This window comes from Oreochromis niloticus, linkage group LG12 (genome assembly GCF_001858045.2).
Source record: "Oreochromis niloticus isolate F11D_XX linkage group LG12, O_niloticus_UMD_NMBU, whole genome shotgun sequence".
Lineage (NCBI taxonomy): Eukaryota > Metazoa > Chordata > Actinopteri > Cichliformes > Cichlidae > Oreochromis > Oreochromis niloticus.
Window position 1 is genome coordinate 22,172,195 of NC_031977.2, and position 20,649 is coordinate 22,192,843.

Below are 20,649 nucleotides of genomic sequence, written 5' to 3' on the forward strand. Positions count from 1 at the left end.
TTAAACACCTTCTGTTTGAGTGTGACTTCTGGCCAGATTAGGAGACAGCCTGAGACCAAAGCAAGGCCGCTGGCCCTGACAGCATCAGACCCGAGGCTGTGACGTCCTTTGTGGTGAAGAAGTACAGGTACATGGGCATCCATACTAACAACAAGCTGAACTGGAAAACCAATACAGAGGCTGTATACCAAAAGGGGGTGAGAAGTAAACTGCAGAAATGATGGTGATACTCTTATCACTCAGTCGTGGTGGGCCCAGCACACTCTGCTGTGGTCTGCTGGAGGTGGGTTGGAGCTGGTGACACCAATAGACTAAATACAGTGATCAGGAAGGGTGGCTCTGTGATTCACTGCAAAATGGACACTTCTGAAGCTGTGGTGGAAAGGAGGACACTGAGCTAACTTATCCATCATGAACACCCTCTGCACCACTTACCAGACAGATCCTTTACAAAGAGGTCAAAAAGCTGTTTCCCATTCATTGTTTTGCTTTTATAGATATAGCAATTTTGCATGAAACAAAATCAGACTGATAAAAAATACTACAGATGAGTCTTTCACATTGAGTTCTGTGATTCCAACCAAAACTTAAAAAAACAAACAGCAGAAAATCAGGTTGGACATTAATAGATCAGAGAAGCAATGTCTTCCGAAAGTTCTGTGAACGGGTACATTTTCAAAAATAAAAAATAAAAAAATGAATACATGTCCATGGATAAAGCTTACAGAAAGAGTAGGATATATCTACATAAGCTTTATATTTCCGAAGGAAGTGTTTGGTTGGATAAAAAAAACTTTTTTAACTTAATAAGAAATAAGAAATTTTGTGGAAGAGGTCATATTTTTACCCAGTTCAATTTCTCCCCGCAGTTGTTCCAATAGGATACAGAGAGAATATAACATCGTATTTGACATGTGATCTTAAAATTACGACTAATCGTACCTAACCGGACACGTCACGCATCCTACGTCATCAGCGGGCGACAGTATTTTCATTGACATGGCATGCTTGCTACTTTGTGGCAGATAGTAGTTAACAGTTTTCTGCAGTTTTTCTGTAACTCCGGGAGGATGACCATGGATTTGACTTTCCTCGGGACGGGCTCGGCGTACCCGTCCCCTCACCGCGGTGCCTCGGCTCTGGTGCTGCGGACGGACGGGGAGTGCTGGCTGTTTGACTGCGGAGAGGGAACCCAGACCCAGCTAATGAAGAGCCAGCTCAGAGCCGGTGTGCCACTTCAGATCCTCACACACACAGTCCGTCTGTACTTTAAATATTTCTGGAAAAATAAAACAAAGTTTTCCCCTGAATAAACGTCCAGTCATTGAAACAAATCTGTTCATGGCTTTCCATACCCCAAATCATTTGTTTGTAGGCTAATTAAGACTTCCTTTTATAAGTGCTCATAAATATGAAACAGACAAAACAGTGCACAGTGTTGTTTATTTAAAAAAAATTCCTCATCTCTATCGTGACATGAACCTGTTTTAAGTGCATATCGTTTCATTCAGTTTACAGCAAAATGCCTGACTTGATATGAAGGTGTAAAAATGGGATGTTTTTTTTACACAGGGCGAATCACCAAGGTTTTCATCTCCCACTTGCATGGAGATCACCTGTTTGGTTTACCTGGTCTCCTCTGCACTGTGAGCCTCAACACCAGCTCTGAATCTCAGCAGGACCTGAACTGTGTGGAAATCTACGGGCCACGGGGTCTCAGACACTTTCTCAGAGTCACTCTTGGCATCACTGGATCACAGCTGCTCTTCCCTTATGCAGGCAGGACCAAGGCCTAATAAATGGATCAGGCACAACATTATGACCACCTGCCTGATATTACGTTTGCCCCCGTTCTGCTGCCAAAACAGCCCTGACCCATCGAGACAAAGACTCCCCTAGACCACTGAAGGTGTGCTGTGGTGGCGTCAAGGTGTCAGTAACAGATCCTTTAAGTCTGTAACTTGCGAAGTGGGCATCCATGGATCAGATTCAATTGGATTGAGATCTGGAGAATTTGGAAACCAAGTCAACACATCAAACTCCTCAAATTGTTCCTGAACCATTTTTGCTTTTTGGCAGTGCATATTATCCTGCTGAAAGAGGCCACAGCCATCAGGGTATACCATTTCCATGAACTGGAAGCTCAATACAGAAGCTATATGGGTGTACATGGTCTGCTACAGTGATTAAGTAGGTGGTACCTGTTAAAGTAACATTCACATGATGGCAGGACTCATTGTTTCCAATTGGCCAAAGCATCACGCTGCCTTCTGCAGTGCATTTTGGTGCCAGGTGTTTCCCAGGTTTTTCATTCACACACACCCCAGCCATCCACATGATGTCAAAGAAAATGTGATTCATCACACCAGGCCAACTTCTGTGGTCCAGTTCTGATGCTCAGATTCCTATTGTTGGCGCTTTTGGCAGTGGACGGGGGTCAGCATGGGCACCCTGACTGGTCTGCAGCTATGCAGCCCTATACACAGCCTTTGCTCCCCACGTGCATCAGTGAGCCTAGACCAGCCATGACCCATATGCTGGTTAACCACTGTTCCTTACTTGGAGCACTTTTAATAGAAACTGACAAATGCAGACCAGGAACACTCCACTGGAGCTACAGTTTTGGAGATGGTCTGACCTAGTCATCTAGCCATCACAGTTTGGCTCCCAAACTCACTCAAATCCTTACACTTGCCCATTTCTCCTGCGATTAACACATCAACTTTGAAGACAAAATGTTCAGCTGTTCCTTAATATATCCCGCTGATTACCATGTGGCATGATGGGTTTGTCAGTGTTATTGACTTCCCCTGCACATGGTCATAATGTTATGCCTGTTTACTACAGTTTCTCTGAGTCTGAATCTTGTTCCCTGAGTTATTTATAATTTGCTGCTGTTTTTTTTTTTTAATGCAGCTGCATCATTTAAAAAAAGAAACCCAGTAGATGGCTTAGATATGCTGAATTATTTGACACTGATCAAATAATTCAAGTTATACCTGAGTTATACCCTGGCTTAAAGATATAATAGTTCACATCTTTTCTCTTGGTTTTTAGTGCATGAATTGGAGCCCACACCTGACCAGAGTCCAGAAGAGGGAAAACTTAACCCAGAGGTAAGTAGTTGATTTTGTTGTTTTGATGTTCCTGTGTTGTAGAATATCAGACCTCCCTGCTGTCAGTCCGTGTTTTTACTAAATGATGAAATCTGGAATCCATATTTTCTATTTAGAAAATGATAAAGATGTAGTGAAAGTTACTAGTGATCTTATGGCCTCTATCTTGTCTTTGTCCTTGTCCTGCTAGACCTCAGTGCAGCTTTCAGTACTGCTCATCACAACATTTTAATACGGACTTAAATACACTATTGGTATTGAATCATGTTGATCTGACAGAGTTACATTTTCTGTAAGTGTAAACAGTGACCCATCAAAGGTAGTCATGGAGTTCCACAGGGTTCTGTGCTGGGACCAATACCTTTCACATAATACATGCTTCACTTAGGTGTTATTAAAAAACTCTGTATACAATGGCATCCATGGGCAGTTCAAAGAGAAAACCACTGCTGACCAAAAAGAAACACGTAGCCCTCCAGTGTGGCTAAATTACAACAATTCTGCAAAGATGACTGGGCCAAAATTCCACCACAGCGCTGTAAAAGACTCATTGCCAGTTATTGCAAATGCTTAATTGCAGTTGTTGCTACTAATTTTGGTTTAGGAGGTGCAGGTTATATTTGTGAGGACATTCACTGACAGTAATACCTTCTTAAGATTCTTACCCCTAGGTTTAACTGTGTGCTAAACCCTCAATCTAAGCCTAATTCTAACTTTTACTTTAAAAGTTGATCTTAGCCCTAAAACAACGACTTTGAAGAGGTATGAAAAAGTCCATGTTGGCCAAAAAGATTTTAAAAATTCCCTTTTTGTGGGTTCATCATTTCATTTATGTTTTTATAAAAATATATACGATTTCCTGTCATGCAGGACAGTCATACTCTTCCTCCAGAGAAAGTGCATCTTCACAGCTTTCCTCTTTACATGATCACTTCCCTGTGTGTGATGTGTTTAGGGTCATCTTTAAATTGTAGCTTTTTTCTGTTTTTTTATTACTGTGCATGATAGTTGTTTATTTAAAAGGCATCAGTGTGCAAAGTGTTGCTGATATGCCTCCTTTGACTTGCTTTGGTACATGTTTGAGCATATCTCCTTAGCTCACCAGTTATGGCAGTTTCCACCTGTGCATTTACATTTTGTATTGTGTCCACTCGTATGTTGTTTTTTTCTGCCGAGTACTAGCACCTCTCTGTCTCCCCAGATGACAGCAGAGTGCGGTCCTCTCCATCCTCAGGAGCAACCAGGCAGAACGATCTCCTTGGATGTCTCCAGTGACACTTATCTTCTCTTTGAAGACCAGAAGTTTGTGGTCAAAGCCTTCAGGTTGTTTCACCGCATCCCTTCCTTTGGTTTTTGCATTCAGGAGCGAGATCGACCTGGAAGGTTGAAAACAGAACTACTGAAGGAACTAGGTGAGAGGTATTTTCTGTTCTTTTGATATCTCTTCATTATTTCTGTAATATTAAAAATATAAATTCCCTGCATATAAAGTAGATGGAAATAACTGTCGTCACCAATTATTTGGCATTTATTAATGCAAGAAACAATTTCAGAAAAGCAGCCCTTGCAGCTGGTGTCATTTTGTATCCCTCAGGCCTGAAACCAGGCCCTCTCTATGGGCGCCTCAAAGCTGGGGAGTCAGTAACTCTTGAAAGCGGGCGTGTGGTGCAGCCTAGTGAGGTGCTAGAAGAAGCTATTCCTGGGAGGAAAGTCTGCATTTTAGGGGACTGTAGCTCGGTGCTTGGGGAAGGGCCGCAGAGGTTGTGCAGCGGAGCAGACATTCTGGTTCATGAGGCCACCCTTGGGAACGAGCACAGAGAGAAAGCAGTGGACCATGGGCACAGCACACCTGAGATGGCAGCGGCAGTAGCACGGGCTTGCTGCGCACGGAGGCTGGTGCTAAACCACTTCAGTCAGCGGTACAAACCCAGCGCTATGGTGAAGGAAGGAGACGAAGACCATGTTTCAGAGTTAAAGAGACAGGCTGAAGAGGCTTTGCAGGGCACTGGGGTAGAAGTGATTCTGGCAGAGGACTTTCTCACGCTACAGATCTCTCTCAGAAGATCAAGGTAATAAGCAGCTGGTTTAGTGTGTATAAAGCTGGTAGTGTTTTGGCTAAAAGCAGAGGAATTGTCTGTATATTTTATGATGTAAGGTGAAATTGTCTGCTCTTTGTCTAACTTGTTTTTATTATTAAAAGTCAAATTAATGAACTGACAAAAAAATCAAGCTCAAGGTCCTCTTGTTTGCAATCTACGTTGATAATCTATATTATCATTAACAGATTTCTATTTTAGGGAATTTTATTACTTGTAATACATGTTGGCTCTGAACCTCAGCTTGGCAATGGCAGTTTTTGCAGTGGCAAAAACACTTCATCTCAGGCTTGATTAATTTGCTTTATTCAAGTCTTATATTCTGGTTCCTAAAAGCAAAATTGCTGAGTGTCAATGTCACTTTGCAGTTAAATCACTGTCCTCCAGCAACTATGTCACTGGCTGTGGAGGAATGTCCCTGTAAGGTTCTGGCTGAATATAAGTAGTTGTTGAGAATGTCTGTGGCTATTTTGCTGATTTTTAACAGCTAACTAATGAATGAATTACAAACAGGCAGTGAGTGGTTGCAGACCTGATCTCATATCAAGGAAGGAACAATTTAAAAAGAAAAAGACAGCAAATTTATTGCACGCAGTCCCAATAATGTTGTTCGTTATTCAATCTCTAGCCAGTTTTCCCTAGTGTGACTAGGAAAAGTACTTTTTAGTACTTTGCCTACAAAGTAAAGGTTGCACCTTTGTGTTGATTGGATAGCTTTTATTTTGTAGGCAAATGTTTTCATTTACTACTTAATAATTGACAAGTGTTTGCAGACAAGTTGCTGTCTTCCATGCAAACTGTGGGCACCTGCAGCATTCTGATAGAGACCAAAGCAAGTGCAAGGTTTTATTTTGGTATAGCACTTGCTTTGTGACCAAGTTCACCCAGCAACAATCAGCAACTGCTTGCTAACCAATCAGGCAATACATTTTCCCTACTAACTTGTGGTTGCAAGGATTTAAGGCCAGTTCAGATGGAACAGGCAGTAAGCAAAACTTGAGCTGAGATTTTGTCAGTTTAAAGAATGGTTTTGGGGGCGCTGTAAATAATACTTGTCCCAAAAACTAATGACTAAAACTATTTTTTTTTTTATGTCACGAGGAATTTAAGCCTTGAGTTTTGTTAAACTGCAGCTCTCATGTAAAGAGTAAATGTAATGATAAAGATGCAGCAATAATCTTCAAACCTTTTCCAGAGCTTTATTTCTGGATCTGTACACAAGGTATTAAAGTACAACATAAAATACAAAATAATGTTTAACAAAAGAAAAAAAAAAAACGAAAACTCAATGTTTATGTACAATTTTTATAAACAATAAAGATAGCTTCTTGAACATTTCTCATAGTGAAGTTTTTGATTGTCTATATTTCTGGATATACATTTTTAAGTTTTGTAGGTTTTTATTCACAAAGGTGTTTTTATTTTCATCAAAGGACTTTTTTTCCTTCTTCAAAACCACAACTGCTATATTTTTTTTCTTTTTTAAACTTCAAAACACAATACAAAATATAAAATAAATTTGTTTAGTGCTTGCTTGCACACACAAGTCTCATACCAGAGATATCAATAAAATATCACATTTTCGAGAGTTCACAGGGTGGTGAAAAACCTACTTCTACTACTTAATGGCCTTTACATTCTGACAGTTTTTCTGAGTCTTTGTACAAACCACAGGTGAAATAAATATCACTGCACTGCTAAAGCTAGAAGAGCTTGGAGGACCTACTGCATTATGCACATTGCATTAAAAGAGAAACTAGCTCTCCACACACTTACAGCAGCAGCCATCCCTTTACCATCGAGACAAATATAGACGACGACAACATGTAAAAACTTTTTTAAGGAAAGAAACATGAGTGTCTTTTACACATGGCTGCATGTTTTGAATGCAAAAATTGCAACATTGAGTAATATCAATACGTCTTCAGGTAAAGCCGTTTTCAGTGGTACACTTGAAACAGGGCACAGCTGGCATGCGTGGTTTCAGCCGTGTCCTGGTGTCTGGGTGACTTTCCAAGGAGAGAAAAGAAATGAAAACACCAAGTCAACCAGTAAAATGCAAAACCCAAAATATCTGTACATATCTACAAATTATTGCCTTTCTGACAAGGAATCAAAGTAAAACCTTTTTATCAACACAGATTCACAAGTGTAAGAGGTCAGTTAATAGACTTTTTAAAGGCTATTTGCTAATTATTTACATGAAACACAGATGTGATTATCCTCTCTGATGCTGGCCGTTGAAACTGAACTGCTTGATTAAACTTATAACTTGATTATTAGGCATGAATGGACACAACAAACATGATGTACCCCTGAAACAAACTAAATAGTCATAGCACAATGCATAGATAAATTAAGTAAACACTACTACTGCATCCAATCAACTGACACCGACCTGCTAAACGTTTTACAACTCACAATTATGGACTTCAGTCAAGCGAAAAACAGCTCCATTTCTGCTACTAGGCTCCAAAATATTGTCAACCAGATTTCAAAAAGGCATAACTAGGCAGTACAGGCTAGGCAGAGGTTCAATACAAACTCAGAGAAGCTTTAAAGATATAATACTGCTAGCAGGTTGGGGAAAGAAAAAAAAACAACAAAAAAAAAAAGGCGCTACTTGATTTAGGAACATATCCACTTAACTAGGACACACACACAGCTTAACTTGCCTAAGAGTAGCGTGAGTGAAAGCATGAACTGAAAGGATGAGATAAAACTTTAGAAAGAAAAGTATATGCAATAAATACATACTTTACTGTGTCGAGGTTTAAATGGCTATTAACCCAACCAAAAATCTTTGCATTGCAATATTGCTGTTATGGTTCGTTGATATTCTAGCAAGTAGCAGGATTTTAAAAATATATTTATATACTCAACAGTAAAACAAGGTGACTCCCAGTATATTAACTTGCTCCGGTATTTTTCAATCACCTATTTTAAAATGTAAAGGAAAAAAAAACAAAACAAGGCCATTCATTTGGGTTTGACTACATGGGCATTATTAAAAGAAAATGAAAAAAGCCCCTCCAGTATTGGCCACTTTGAACAAAGGTAAATAAGCAGACAGACTACAAAGCACAGGAGAACATAAAGAGAAGAAACCCAAACAAGATGGCCTTAGCAGCTTAAGCCACGACACTTCCTGGTTTCCAAGCTAATCTCCATGCTAGTGTTGCTCTTCGTACAGTTATGTACCCAGGTAGATTCAAATCACATAAAAACCATTTGCACAAGATGGGTTACTGAAAAGTACCTGTAAACAAAAAAAAGAAAGAAAAAAAAAAATAGTACCACTTCAAACAACAAATACAGGCAACTAAATGCTAACACCAGAGCTGGGGAAACTAAATTTTTGGCAGCTAGAAGAATGGCAGGATAAGGTACTGAAGCTCTGAAGATGGTGGGTGTAGATGTGAAGGAGGAAGAGACACATCTCTCCTACTGCAGCCCCTGGGCCCTGCTGTACATGGACGTTACACATCTCAAGACCGCAAAACAAAAATAAAATAAATGGCTATATAAACTCTTGAGAGAAATCAAGATTTTAGTTCTATATGATAGACATCACTGATGTCATATTACACAAAAAACGAAAACAAAAAGTATAGTCATATACATATATATAGATATATATATATATATAATAGAATTTAAACAAATTGAATTTTCCAGTGAGGTCAGTCTTATGTACAAGCAGGAAAAAAAAAGGGATCTTAAAAGGGAAGAACAGGGAAGAAGATGAGGAAGATCACTCTGACTGAAGTGCTGCAGTGTGCTGTGTGTGGTGCCGTGCATGTGCTCCCAGAAACCCGTTGGGCTCACCGCTCCCAGCCAAGCTCCCAAAGTCTGTGACAGATACTGCCATTTTGGCGCCGGTGATTCGGTGGTGATGCGTCGTCGTCCGTCGTGCATCAAAGTCCACTCCGAGGTTACCCACGGACACGTCATTGATAAAGGAGTCAGGCAGCGCCATCTTGAGTCTCTTGGAGGGTCGCTCACAGTCCTTGTTGACGCACACGCCTCCCAGCTGGCCCAGATCTGAGTGGTAGAAGCCAGCCTCAAGCATATTGAGGCAGTCAGGTTCTGCACCATTAGCAGGGAACCCAAGGGATTCCTCGTGGTTCAGGGAACCTCGATGGAGACTGTCCAGTGGAGGAAAGCTGTAGGAGTCCAGGCAGCTAACCTCTGCAGGACTGCATACTGTGGCTACAGTGTTGCTCAAAGCTGCAAAGACACAAAACAGTTAACAACAAGAAGGAGTAATTTCTTTTTTTAATCCATCACTGCACAACTAAGGTCTGTAACTAACCCGTGAGGTCGCTGGCAGTGATGGAGTTGAGCAGGCTAAGCTGCTGTTCTGTGGTCGTTTCCAGCCTTCCACCACCACCAGCACCTGAACACACGGAGGAGGAACTGTCCACAGCTAACCCCTCCGCTTCATCCACCAGCCTGTCCATCAGGTCACTAGAAACAAAGAAATATCACTGGGTTTGTTTCTTCCATATTATGTGAACTTTTTTCCATTTTATTGAAGCAAAGCAATAAAGACAGACACTCCGTTTCATTTCACTTACGTTACTCCAGGATAGTTGCTGAACTTTTTCTTCCCGAACCGATTCTGCTGCACAAAGAAGTCAAAGCGCTCTGACTTTTTCCACATGTAATAAAACGCCACACATTCTGCTACTGTTCTTGTTGTGACCTGAGAGGATGGGGGGGAGGACAGAGTTTACAAAACTTTGTTTGTATACATTTTTAATTGCATACACTTGTGAAAGGAACCATAAATTAACACTCACTTTGTGTTTCTGAATGAGGTGAAAATTCTTGTCATACATCTGAAGAGCATGTTCAAAGTTCTTACATTCCTCTTCAGACCATGGAGGTGATTTTTCTGCAATGAAACCATGAATCCATTTTAACAATGGGTGTGCAAAGGTAACCACAGGCCATGTCTAAACCAAGACATGCCCCACCAATAAAATTCAGCCCAACTGAATAGTCCATTATTCCAAACTTAGTATCAACCATTTAGGAATAACAGGCATTTTTATACAGTCTCCCATATTCCAAGGGTTCAAAAGTAATTGGACAAACTAATATTTTTAACAAATGTTGACGTTTGCTTCAGATCTAGCACCCGTGGACAATACCAAATGTATTGTTTCCTGTCGTGATCCCTTCATTGAAGCCGTGTTCAATTTCTATTTGTTCGTGGATCTTCTGCCTTCAGCTCCATTTGGATATGGTGTGGGACGGAGAGATTTCGCAGGTCTTTCCTCCCCACTGCTGTCAGACTCCACAATAAAGACTTTAACTGATCAAACACACACATCCACAAATGTGCAATAACACTAATGTGCAATAATCTTTTCTGGCATTGTTGTATTTTTACTCAATTGTATATAGCATTTGTACTCTATTTTTATCTCATTGTATATTTTATTCTATTTTATTCTACTGTATATAGTATTTTATTTTATTCTATTCTGTACAGTTGTGTACTGTATTTATTCTTATTTTATTTTATTCTAATTTTTGCTTCATAACTTTTGCACTGTCCACTTCCTGCTGTGACAAAACAAATTTCCCACGTGTGGGACTAATAAAGGTTATCTTATCTTATCTTATATCTGCCGATACCGATATGAATCCGATAGTCTATTTTATAATCAATACAACTTTTTTGTTTGTTTGTTTGTTTGTTTGTTTTAAACGCCTTGCTGCTTTTTGTACAAGTTCATACTACAATTTTAAAAAACAAAACACCCTTTTTATTTAAACTTTTAGCAGAACTTTAAGGTAATATTTAATATATAATATTTAAAGCAATACTCAAAAAGTAATTTAAAATGCAATTTTATGCAGATTTCAAAAACTCTTGTTCTGAAAAAAAGTGTGCAATATCAGCACAAAATAATGTTTATATTCAACAACTTAATGTAGAATGGACCCTTTTATACTTAAAGCTTAACATAAATAGACATCCAGAGTGGAAAGCAGTGCAAATAAATGCAAACACGGCTTCATGACACAAAATAAATCGGCCCAGGCATTTTGACTAGAGACCGGGCCACCAGGTATTTGTAGGAAAAGCCATAAAGCCTGCGAATGAAAACAAACACTGTTGTGACAGTGATGTACACGGTCTTGTTGGTATATGTATGATTTCTATACATTTTACATCAGATGACCACTTTGGTTGTAAGATTCAGATAATTATTTATTAAAAGCTAGACATTTTAAATGAGAATAAGAAAGTAAAGCATTTCTTTGTGCCCCCCTTTCCCTGTTAATGCCCTACCTGCCCCCCTTGGTAAAACTTTGCTAGACCCGCCCCTGCACAGTTACAAGCGGTCAGCTACATAGAAAAGGATCCTGGTGTTATTTGTCTCTCAGAAACAGTTCATAACTTCCCTTCAACTCATTCATGTGACCTAAAAGGTAAACCTGTTTCTCCATCACCTGTTCAGCTCTGATAATTCAGTAAGGATATTTCCTGGTTTCATCTTCATGTTTCCCTCTCACCAGATATCCAAACCGATATTATGACCTTTTATGGCTGTGGCTCCAGCAAACATCAGCTGATACTAGAAAGTAATGTTAAATAAATTCTGACAACAGCTTATCAAGCTTAACCCTCTGGGGTCCAGGGTATAATTGGCCGTTTTTGACTACTTTTGATTTTACCTCTATATTTCACCTTTAAAAACTGTTTATCTTGCCTTGTTTGGTATCATTATTTTCAGCACAACCTCAAATATCTGAAATTTGAGTTATTTTTTCATTTTGGCATACTATATTAGTACAATTGATCTAAAATCAGACAAAAAATTCAAAATCCGAGTAGAAAAAAAGTTATATTTTTTTACTGTAAAACCCACAAACATGTTGAACGAATCATTTTCATAACTTGAAATGCAAATAGAAATTGTACACTTCTAAAAATTATGCACACGTTTTGCAAACAACAAAGTTATATGGTACTATTTACCTAAAAATGCAGCCTCAGGCGTTTTTTATATAACCATTTAAATCTATTTACAGAACAATCAGGTGTTCTGCATCAAATAAGAAGGCACACAAATTATTTGTGCCACTCCAAATAAATAGTTTCTGTCCACTATAAGACAAGACTGTAAGGAGAACAGCACAGGCCTAAACCCTGCAGGTCTGACAACAGGTGGTGTATCAGTCCAGTTTTCCATGTGGAGACAGCATTTACACTGGAATCTGCCTTTGATGGCTTTTTTGGAGCAAATGTGACATTCAGCAGTATAACTGACACACGATACAAAACAATAACTAGACAACACACTAACTATAGCCTCCAAACACGCTAAACGTCACTAATGTCTCACATGTGAGAACTCGCTCTCTCTCTTTCGCTCGCCCGCTTTCTGTCGCAGGTGTCACTCCTAAAACTGCCCTTTCTCCCTAAACAACCAAGTGCCACATGTTGCCATATCATTTTTTCCATTGACTGACATGGTAAACTTTAACACCAATAGGGAAGGGGTGTTTTTCTTTTTCTTTTTTCACTCGCAAGCGGAGAGTGTTTGCTAGCGCTGTCTTTAGAAAATGCTGTTTTTACCGTTCTTCCCGCTGTAAACATCACTGTTTTGTTCAGAAAAAAAACATCGCATGTATTTTTTATCATAACTTTGGTTTTACGTGGCCCATCAACACAATTAAAAAACTGGTATATAGTTTGAAGTCCGCACTTTCGACCCAAGTTAAAATGGAGACTGAGTCGCTGCATCTTGTAGCTGTGTCGTCTTAAATTGGTCATGTGATTTTGGCGCGCCGGCGCGTCCGTCGACCCCAGAGGGTTAAACGTGCTGTTGTTGTTTAGCGCGACATCCGCTGGTTTCCTCTTTCTGGCGCAAAGTGGGCGATAAACAAACAAGAGAGACGGGACTTCCAACAGAAAAGCCAAACAGCTGATCATTGATCAGTTTCATGATTGAAGTAGCAACAGGAGAGGGAGGGGGAGAATGAGAGAAGAGGCAGCTGTGCAGCGTAAAGACACAGAATAACTCCACCTTTGTGTCTTTTTTTCCATTCTAGCTGAAGTACGGGACAAATCGCGTTCCTTTTCACCTCAATACGCATGTCTTGTAATTGGTCCAGCTCAGAGTCGATCATGACCAACTGACCAATCCACCACCACCAAAAAAAACAAAACAAAACAAACAAAAAAATAAACCCCAAACAAACAAACAAGTACAATGGCTCATAAAAACGATGGCCAGTCCAGCTGTGATCAAGATGGATGTCAGTGTAAGCCATTTCTATCACATTTAACCTGAGACTTAATTTTGTGCAATTTCTGTACAAAACTTAACACATGTATGGGGAAAAAAAAAAAAGTGTTTTCCTTAATTTGTTTTTTTTCCCCCCCAACCATAAAACTGTTTAGTCAGCAACACTACATTTTGTAAAACTTGAGTCTATCCATTGTACGGTCAGACTTAGCAATGACAACACACAGACGTCCGAGCTCCATATATCGGTTGTTAAGCTTAACATGGTAATGCTTTACCAACATTCAGAGATGAACTTACACACTTGCTTTACTTCTCTGGGATAGCCTACTCAGAGATGAAATGCCGGTTTGGCAGCACGTAACGAGGCTCCAGATACTTTCAGTGTGAAGTAACTCCAGACCACCGACAGGTCTCGCACACAACAGCCACTCTATCACGTGACGCATACTGCTCCGACGTGCTAACGTCTCGAGCATGTCACAAGTTTTGTGAGGTGCTTTTGTGATGTTTAATGGATCGGATTACATTTTTTATTTCTCCTCGATATCCGATCCAGTAATTTAGGTCAGGATCGGACCAATACTGTATATCAGGTCAGTCCATCTCTAGTTACATCCCTCAGTCCTGCGTCACACATTGACATTATTTCGACTCGTTGTTCACCTCTCAATTTTTGTAACCTCAAACGGGTGGCTTGGCCAGACTGAAGGCAAAAATACACAATGTAATGACCACAATGGGTCCTTAAGGCATACCCCGTTGGTTTAAGATCAGGTCACTGACTTGGCAACTGAAGAATATCCCATTTCTTTGCCTTGAGAAAATCTTGTTGCAGTCTCATCATCAATAAACACTGGTAGCCCAGTTCCACTGGCAGCCATGCATACTCATGCCATAACACTGCCTCATGTTTAACAGATGATTTGGTAGCCTTATGTGGCATCACGAGTCGTTTCTTTCCTTCCCCATACTTTTCACTTCTAATCATTATGGTACAAGTTCATCTTGGTTTCATCTGTCTAAATGTTTTTAGGCAGAGGATTCCTTGGCAAGCCTAATCAGGCTTTCTTGTTATTCAGTGAAACTAGTGGTTTGTAAATGTCGTCATCAGACAGTGAACGTGAGAGTATGCGTGCCTGCCTGTTTTTTGTGACCGCACAGACTTGTGTGCTGAGAGATTACATTACAATACAACCATGCATGCGCTCAAGCAGCGGACTTCAAGTTGTCTTTAAAGAAGTATAACAGGAATGACTACTCGGGCATCAGGCCTCCAGCTGTCCGTGTCCGCAACAGATTATAATCCAAGCTTTAGTTGTCTTATGTAGTCTTTTGGTGTTGCTGAGCAGCAATGTTTTCCTTCTTCAGAGACATCTAATTTGTCTAGTCCTAAAGGTTTATTTTGGGTTTTTTTGTACTTTGATGAGCTAATAATCAGCTCTCCTAATGATGGCTTCCTACATTTGCATTAACATCTCTCATATTTTGATGTCAGTGAACAGCTACCAAGTCCAATACTTGCAATCAGCTCGACCTCACATGATCAAGAAACTGTTCATCAATTCTCATTTGTCTAATTCCTGAAAATGGGGGGCCCCATGTATAATAATGACTTTGAATGAAAGTGAAATCTACATGTGAAGCATCTTGAGTGTCTTGAGGTGCAAACGAATCACAATGACATTTCCTATGAGAAGTCATTTGCTTACCTTTTGAGGACTTTACATGGTTGCAATATCTTTCTAGTGCTTCGCGGGTGTTGTAGTTGCATTTTACAAGCTCACGTAAAGCCTACATTGAAAGAATGAAAGAGTAAAAATTATAGCATTTGCCAAAATTGATCAGAAATAATTAAACAAACAGATATGAATGTCAGAGAAAATGCCTTTCTTGAGGTGCACTGCTAATAACACATTCATCATTTTATCAAACCACGTAAAGGACTGAGTAAGACATGACTGACCTGCTCATTGTCTCGCACATGCATTCCTGGTTTGTCACACCCCGTCTTTTCATCTGTCGTCCGTGACAATACTTCGCACAGGAAACTTCTAACCTTGTTTTCTGATAATACACCTGGACTCCACAGTAACTCGTCTTCATCTTCATATGCTACACAACCAAATACATGATGTTAAAATTAATCACCAGGTGTACATCAGCTATTCTGAATTGAATGGTTAAGAACAGTGCAAGCAGCCACATTAAAGAATAGATTAGGAATGCGTGATGAAAGCAAAAAAAAGTAGTATTCACCTTTCTCCTCATCTTTGTAGTGACAGAGGCAAGAAGGAACTTCTGCTTGGTATTCCAATCCCACCATTATTTCCTATTACAAAGCATAAGAGGGCATGTCTGAATTCACAAGCAACTTGACTCTAACTTAACAAACAGTGAGTAAACTATATCCTTTACATGTCTCCAAATGAAACAAATCATTTACCTTTCTTGAGTCCTCTGGGCTTGGGCCGTCTTCATCACACTCTGACTCTTTATCACCGTCAGAAATAGCGTTGGCTGGGGAATTTTTTTAAAAAAAGAAAAAAATGTTTAAAAATGAGTAAATCTTAAATACTTTAGCACACCCTGAATTTAAATGGCAGCTGCTTAATGCCGAAGCCTGATGTTTTACCAAAAAAGTGTTTTTCCAAGTTTTTCTGCTAAAGGTTGTAAGATCACCTCAAACATACTTGAAGCTTTCCAAAGAATTTAGGTAAAGTTATGTGTAAAGAACCAACAGTTTCAAACCACAAACCCACTGTAAGTTGGCAAAGTAACACAGCTGTGAAAACGAATTTATGACAAAAATATTTTTCCAGTAAAATGACTGAGCTAATGATTTATTTTTGTTATGCAAACTGCATAACAAATCCCAGCTGTTTGTCTTTATTTTACAGTGTTATAATTATGGTTTTGTTTGAGTTACTTTTTTTCAATCCAACCTATTTGTACTTTTCTTGATTCTGGATCTATTCGGACATGCTAAAAATTTAATTTAGTCTTAAATGGACTTGAGAACAGCAGTCAGAGACAGATAAGCTAATTGCATTAATGTCCACATTAATGCAATTGGCTTAACTTACACAAATAACTACATTAGCTGCATACTTAACACATCTTTATCTAAATTTTTTGTTAGACAACGAGCCTTCTCAAAATTTGTAACCTTAACAGTAACTTTGTCATTAACAGCTGAGTGGGAGAAGTGAATATCTCACAGTGCACAACAGTAAGTGACCCTCCTTTATGACACCAAGATTCACAGTAGAATTTCTGTTTTATTGTGTGACATATTACACACTAGGTTTTAAAATAATTAAAACTAGTCAGCTGCACCAAATATCTGTGATAAAAAGAAGTGTACTGCTACTACATTTAGCATTCACAACCAAAATCTAAATTTGAAATTTAGTGGACTACACATTAGGGCTGCACAATTAATCGTTAGAAAATCGCGATCTCAATTCATACTTATGTGCGATTTCATTTCCAAATGACAACGATTTAAAAAAAATTTTTAAAAAAAGATGACGATTGTACCGCATTTTGATCCGGGACCTAATCTGCATGAAAACAAGCGCTCATTCTTCCTGCTCAACAAATGACGAGGGCGGAGCCTTATACCACGTAATACCGAAGCCAGCTGGCAGGGAAAAAACAACGGAGAGCACGTGAGAGATGACGAAGCTGTAAAGGCCAAGAAAGTGACAGGAGAAAATCCATCCCGGTCAACCACATCAATAACGGGAACTTTATACAGCGCTTCCCCATAACCGTCGAACTCCCGCAGGCACAAAGAAATTACGGAGGCTATCACTTATCACCTGACTAAAGATATGGCTCCCATCAACACTGTGCAAAACGAGGGATTTAGGAAAATGATCAACACCCTAGACAAACGCTACACAGTGCCATCCTGCAACTATTTTTCAAATGTTGCACTACCTGCTCTATACACGCAGTGTCGAGCAACGGTGGAGACGGAATTACAAGCAGTACAACATTTTGCGGCAACCACAAAATGTGAGACATTTATTGTTTTTATGTTCATTTATTGTTTTTATGTTCAGTCTCAACTGTTACGAAGTTGATGTGCAGTTAATAAGTGCAATAAATATTTATACTGGAAAAGAAAATCGTGAGAGAATCGTGATCTCAATTCTAAGCAAAAAAATCGTGATTCTCATTTTATGCAAAATCGTGCAGCAATACTACACATCTTAGTATTCTCAGTAGTCTCATAATAGAGCATGTTTGAGTTCTGGACGTTTTAGATTTACTGTATTAATATAAAAAAAATAATGAGCACATTAATCACTGTATTGCACACAATAAAATGATTTAATTCTGACAGTTGCAAACATAAAATACTTTTAATCTAAAAGTAGTAATCTATCACTTACATCTAAGTGTTCTTGGGAAGAAATCAGTTGCCTCGTGGGAGGTAACTGAAGGAGTCAGATCATCAGCTGAGGACTGGGTCTCCTCCTCATAATCTCCAGACAGAAGGTCTTTAGCTATTTCCTCCTAGTGAGTAAAAGGAATATAAATTGTACACCATACAAAAACCATAACTTACAAATATAGCATTGTTTTACAAATTAACACTATATTTATTGCCAATTGCTTCTCACAAATCTACTTAGCAACTGTATAACTACCAAATAACAGCAACTCCTTACCTTATCCAAAGTCATGTCGGGGAGCTCATCAGTCAGGTCTCCAGAGGAGCTGTCTATACTGGAGCCTGCTGAGGCCTCATAGCGATAAATGGCCAACAGTTCCTCTAAAGGCATGTTCCCTTCCTGTCAAAAGAAAAATGAATGGAAAAATATATCAATTCCATTTCACAGGGTTATACCATTTTCATGTACGAAGTACAACAAGATGTTCAAGTTGGACAAATTTATACACTGCACCTATCATATGGCATTTGGATTTACTGATTTATTATAATACCTTTTCCAGATCTGCAATTTCAGATCTGAAATTTGTTCCGCCTTCCAGAGACTCTTCCTCCTCCAGAGTCCTCTCATCATCATACTCATGAACTAACATTTCTGCTGTTGGATCAAAGTCATGGTCCTCTGATGATAAAGAGCCAACTGAATGAGAAAAATGGAAAGAAAAATAAAAGAATTATAAATACCAAATTGTTATCGTGCAATAAGCAAAACCTTACTTTATTACAAACTCATAACATTTTCAGAAATTCATCTCGATATTTCCGTTTACTATTATTTGTGAAAAGTAAAAACAGAGTTTTGAAAGCACACCTTAATATAGATTACATAGTAAATTGTATTACCTGGACTTGAACTCCCTAGGGAAGCCTGGAAAAGAAGAAAAAATTACCATAAATTGGTGCAAGACAGAAAATTTGAATTAAAAAAATTACTCGGGGGCTTTAATCTCAAATATTAAAACAAGATGACCAATAAAACATTTTTACGTTGTGTGTAATATGACCCAAAAAAATAGCCGGGCAGGAAAACTGCAATTGTCGCTAACATTACCTGATATAGGTGGCTAATACAACGCTAGCCGAGCTGTACACTGAGGGAAAGATACGTTTTTTAAACGCTGGAATACAAAAATTTCCCCAGAGGACTGAATAAAAAAACCCTTCTATAATCGGTTGTATATGTGATTGCAGATCCAGTACTGCTTAGCTAGCCGGAAAGCTATTTCCAAATCCAAATGTTAACGCTGTCCACCGAAAAATGTAAACACTAATTTCGTTTGCGCGGTACTGCAATCGATAAAGTCGAGCAACCTTTTAAACGTAGGTGCCGCTACTCCAGCCTGAACATTAAAAAATATTTTTCCATTCACCATAAATATTATATGGTCTGCAATTTACTTGAACCAGCAAGCTAACGTTAAATTTACGTATCAATTTACACAGCCTCTACACCGAAGCAGCTGAGAGCGAAGGCGCAGAGGCCTCGTAGTGAAGGATCAGTCCAGACATTTAAGCATATTTAAGAGAAATAAAAACAACAATTATGAGACGAAACACGCTACACACAAGGCAAAAAGCATTGTTTCTTCAATCGATTGCGTAAAAATGAAAAATACAGCACACAAATTTTTAAAATGTCGATTTAAGATCGATTGCTTCTCCCCTGTTTTCCCTCTTACCTCCGCCATATTGGTACCTTTAGCTAATGGGCTCCTTCTAGCGCAGTACCCGGATCAGCGCTCTGAGCCAATCAGAGATCCAGGTGACTGCTTGAGTCGTGACGCCGTTAAAACCATCTACTGGTCAGACTAACGGTAATTACTAATAAACGGGTAATTTACGGTATAAAAAATTGAAAAACAGAATTACAAGTCAAATTGCCGATTCACAGTCTACCTACAACATATCGGTGTCATGGCGTTGGCCCTGCCGGTGCCTTACACAAAGACGGTTTACTAGAACATTCCCAGTACATCCCAGCTGATTTCCTGTTCTTCTTACCGTATTTATCGCAGCTATGGCATCTAAACTACTGTGTTTTCAACACCGTCTTGTTTTTCGCTCTATTTCTGAAAGAAGAGTCCAATGCGGAATTCAAATAGAAATAATTTAAGGTTTTCCAGCTGTACTGGATATTAGGACAGTAATTTGTTTTAGCCCGTCATTTTTCACGCAACCTGCATGCTACTGTAATATTCCTGCTAACACACCTGTCTTTTTTTTACTTAAATAAAAACAATGCATAATTTAGCTATAGATAAAACATGTTTTTATTAAGTTGACTGTTTATTTATCATAAAATTATTTTACTTGAATTTTGATCCCTTACCAATCAAACTCCTTGGTCTGCACATTCCTCAAACTGTTGAAAGAGCAATTTGTTGTGTTTCTATTTGAAAGACAATACAATACTCATACTAATTATTTTAGAGATAAACATAGCAATAATTACAGTTTAAGTATGTTTTTAATCATTTTAATTTTTTATGTGATGATATGTTGTACTGTTGGTATATAACAAGGGTGGGCATTTAATTTTCTCATGAGAAGCTAAACTTAATTCGGCTCAATAATTGTTTTATCTCTTTTATATCTCTTTTTCTTTCTTTATAAATACCTACTGGTAAGAGTAAATTAGACGTTACAATTAGGCAATGAAAATGTGAAATAAATAGTAGCAGCATTTTATCCATCCA

General features: G+C 38.9%; 2 protein-coding genes across 5 annotated transcripts; one reads left to right on the top strand and one right to left on the bottom strand.

Moving 5' to 3' along the window:
* The first annotated feature begins 942 nt into the window (after positions 1–942).
* On the top strand, positions 943–7,293 carry elac1 (elaC ribonuclease Z 1). The gene is made up of 5 exons (XM_003446133.4): positions 943–1,227; positions 1,573–1,779; positions 3,058–3,116; positions 4,318–4,528; positions 4,711–7,293. Exons 1-5 carry the CDS (start codon positions 1,005–1,007, stop codon positions 5,187–5,189), a joined length of 1,179 nt encoding a protein of 392 aa, XP_003446181.2. The 5' UTR covers positions 943–1,004; the 3' UTR covers positions 5,190–7,293.
* Positions 6,400–20,337, bottom strand: mier3b (mesoderm induction early response 1, family member 3 b). Of its 4 annotated transcripts, XM_013271879.3 has the most exons (14): positions 19,633–19,748; positions 18,797–18,821; positions 18,448–18,593; positions 18,171–18,293; positions 17,892–18,015; positions 15,932–16,005; positions 15,745–15,817; positions 15,452–15,600; positions 15,198–15,279; positions 10,018–10,112; positions 9,793–9,920; positions 9,528–9,682; positions 9,041–9,442; positions 6,400–7,221 (listed from the first exon to the last, which is right to left on the bottom strand). In XM_013271879.3, exons 1-14 carry the CDS (start codon positions 19,639–19,641, stop codon positions 7,196–7,198), a joined length of 1,611 nt encoding a protein of 536 aa, XP_013127333.1. In that variant the 5' UTR covers positions 19,642–19,748; the 3' UTR covers positions 6,400–7,195. The 4 variants fall into 4 exon arrangements, with proteins under 4 accessions (XP_013127333.1, XP_005452155.1, XP_003446114.1 ...); XM_005452098.4 differs by lacking the exon at positions 19,633–19,748 and adding an exon at positions 20,283–20,337 and having other exon boundaries at positions 6,859–9,442; XM_003446066.5 differs by having other exon boundaries at positions 6,859–9,442; positions 19,633–19,799.
* Positions 20,338–20,649: the final 312 nt, after the last annotated feature.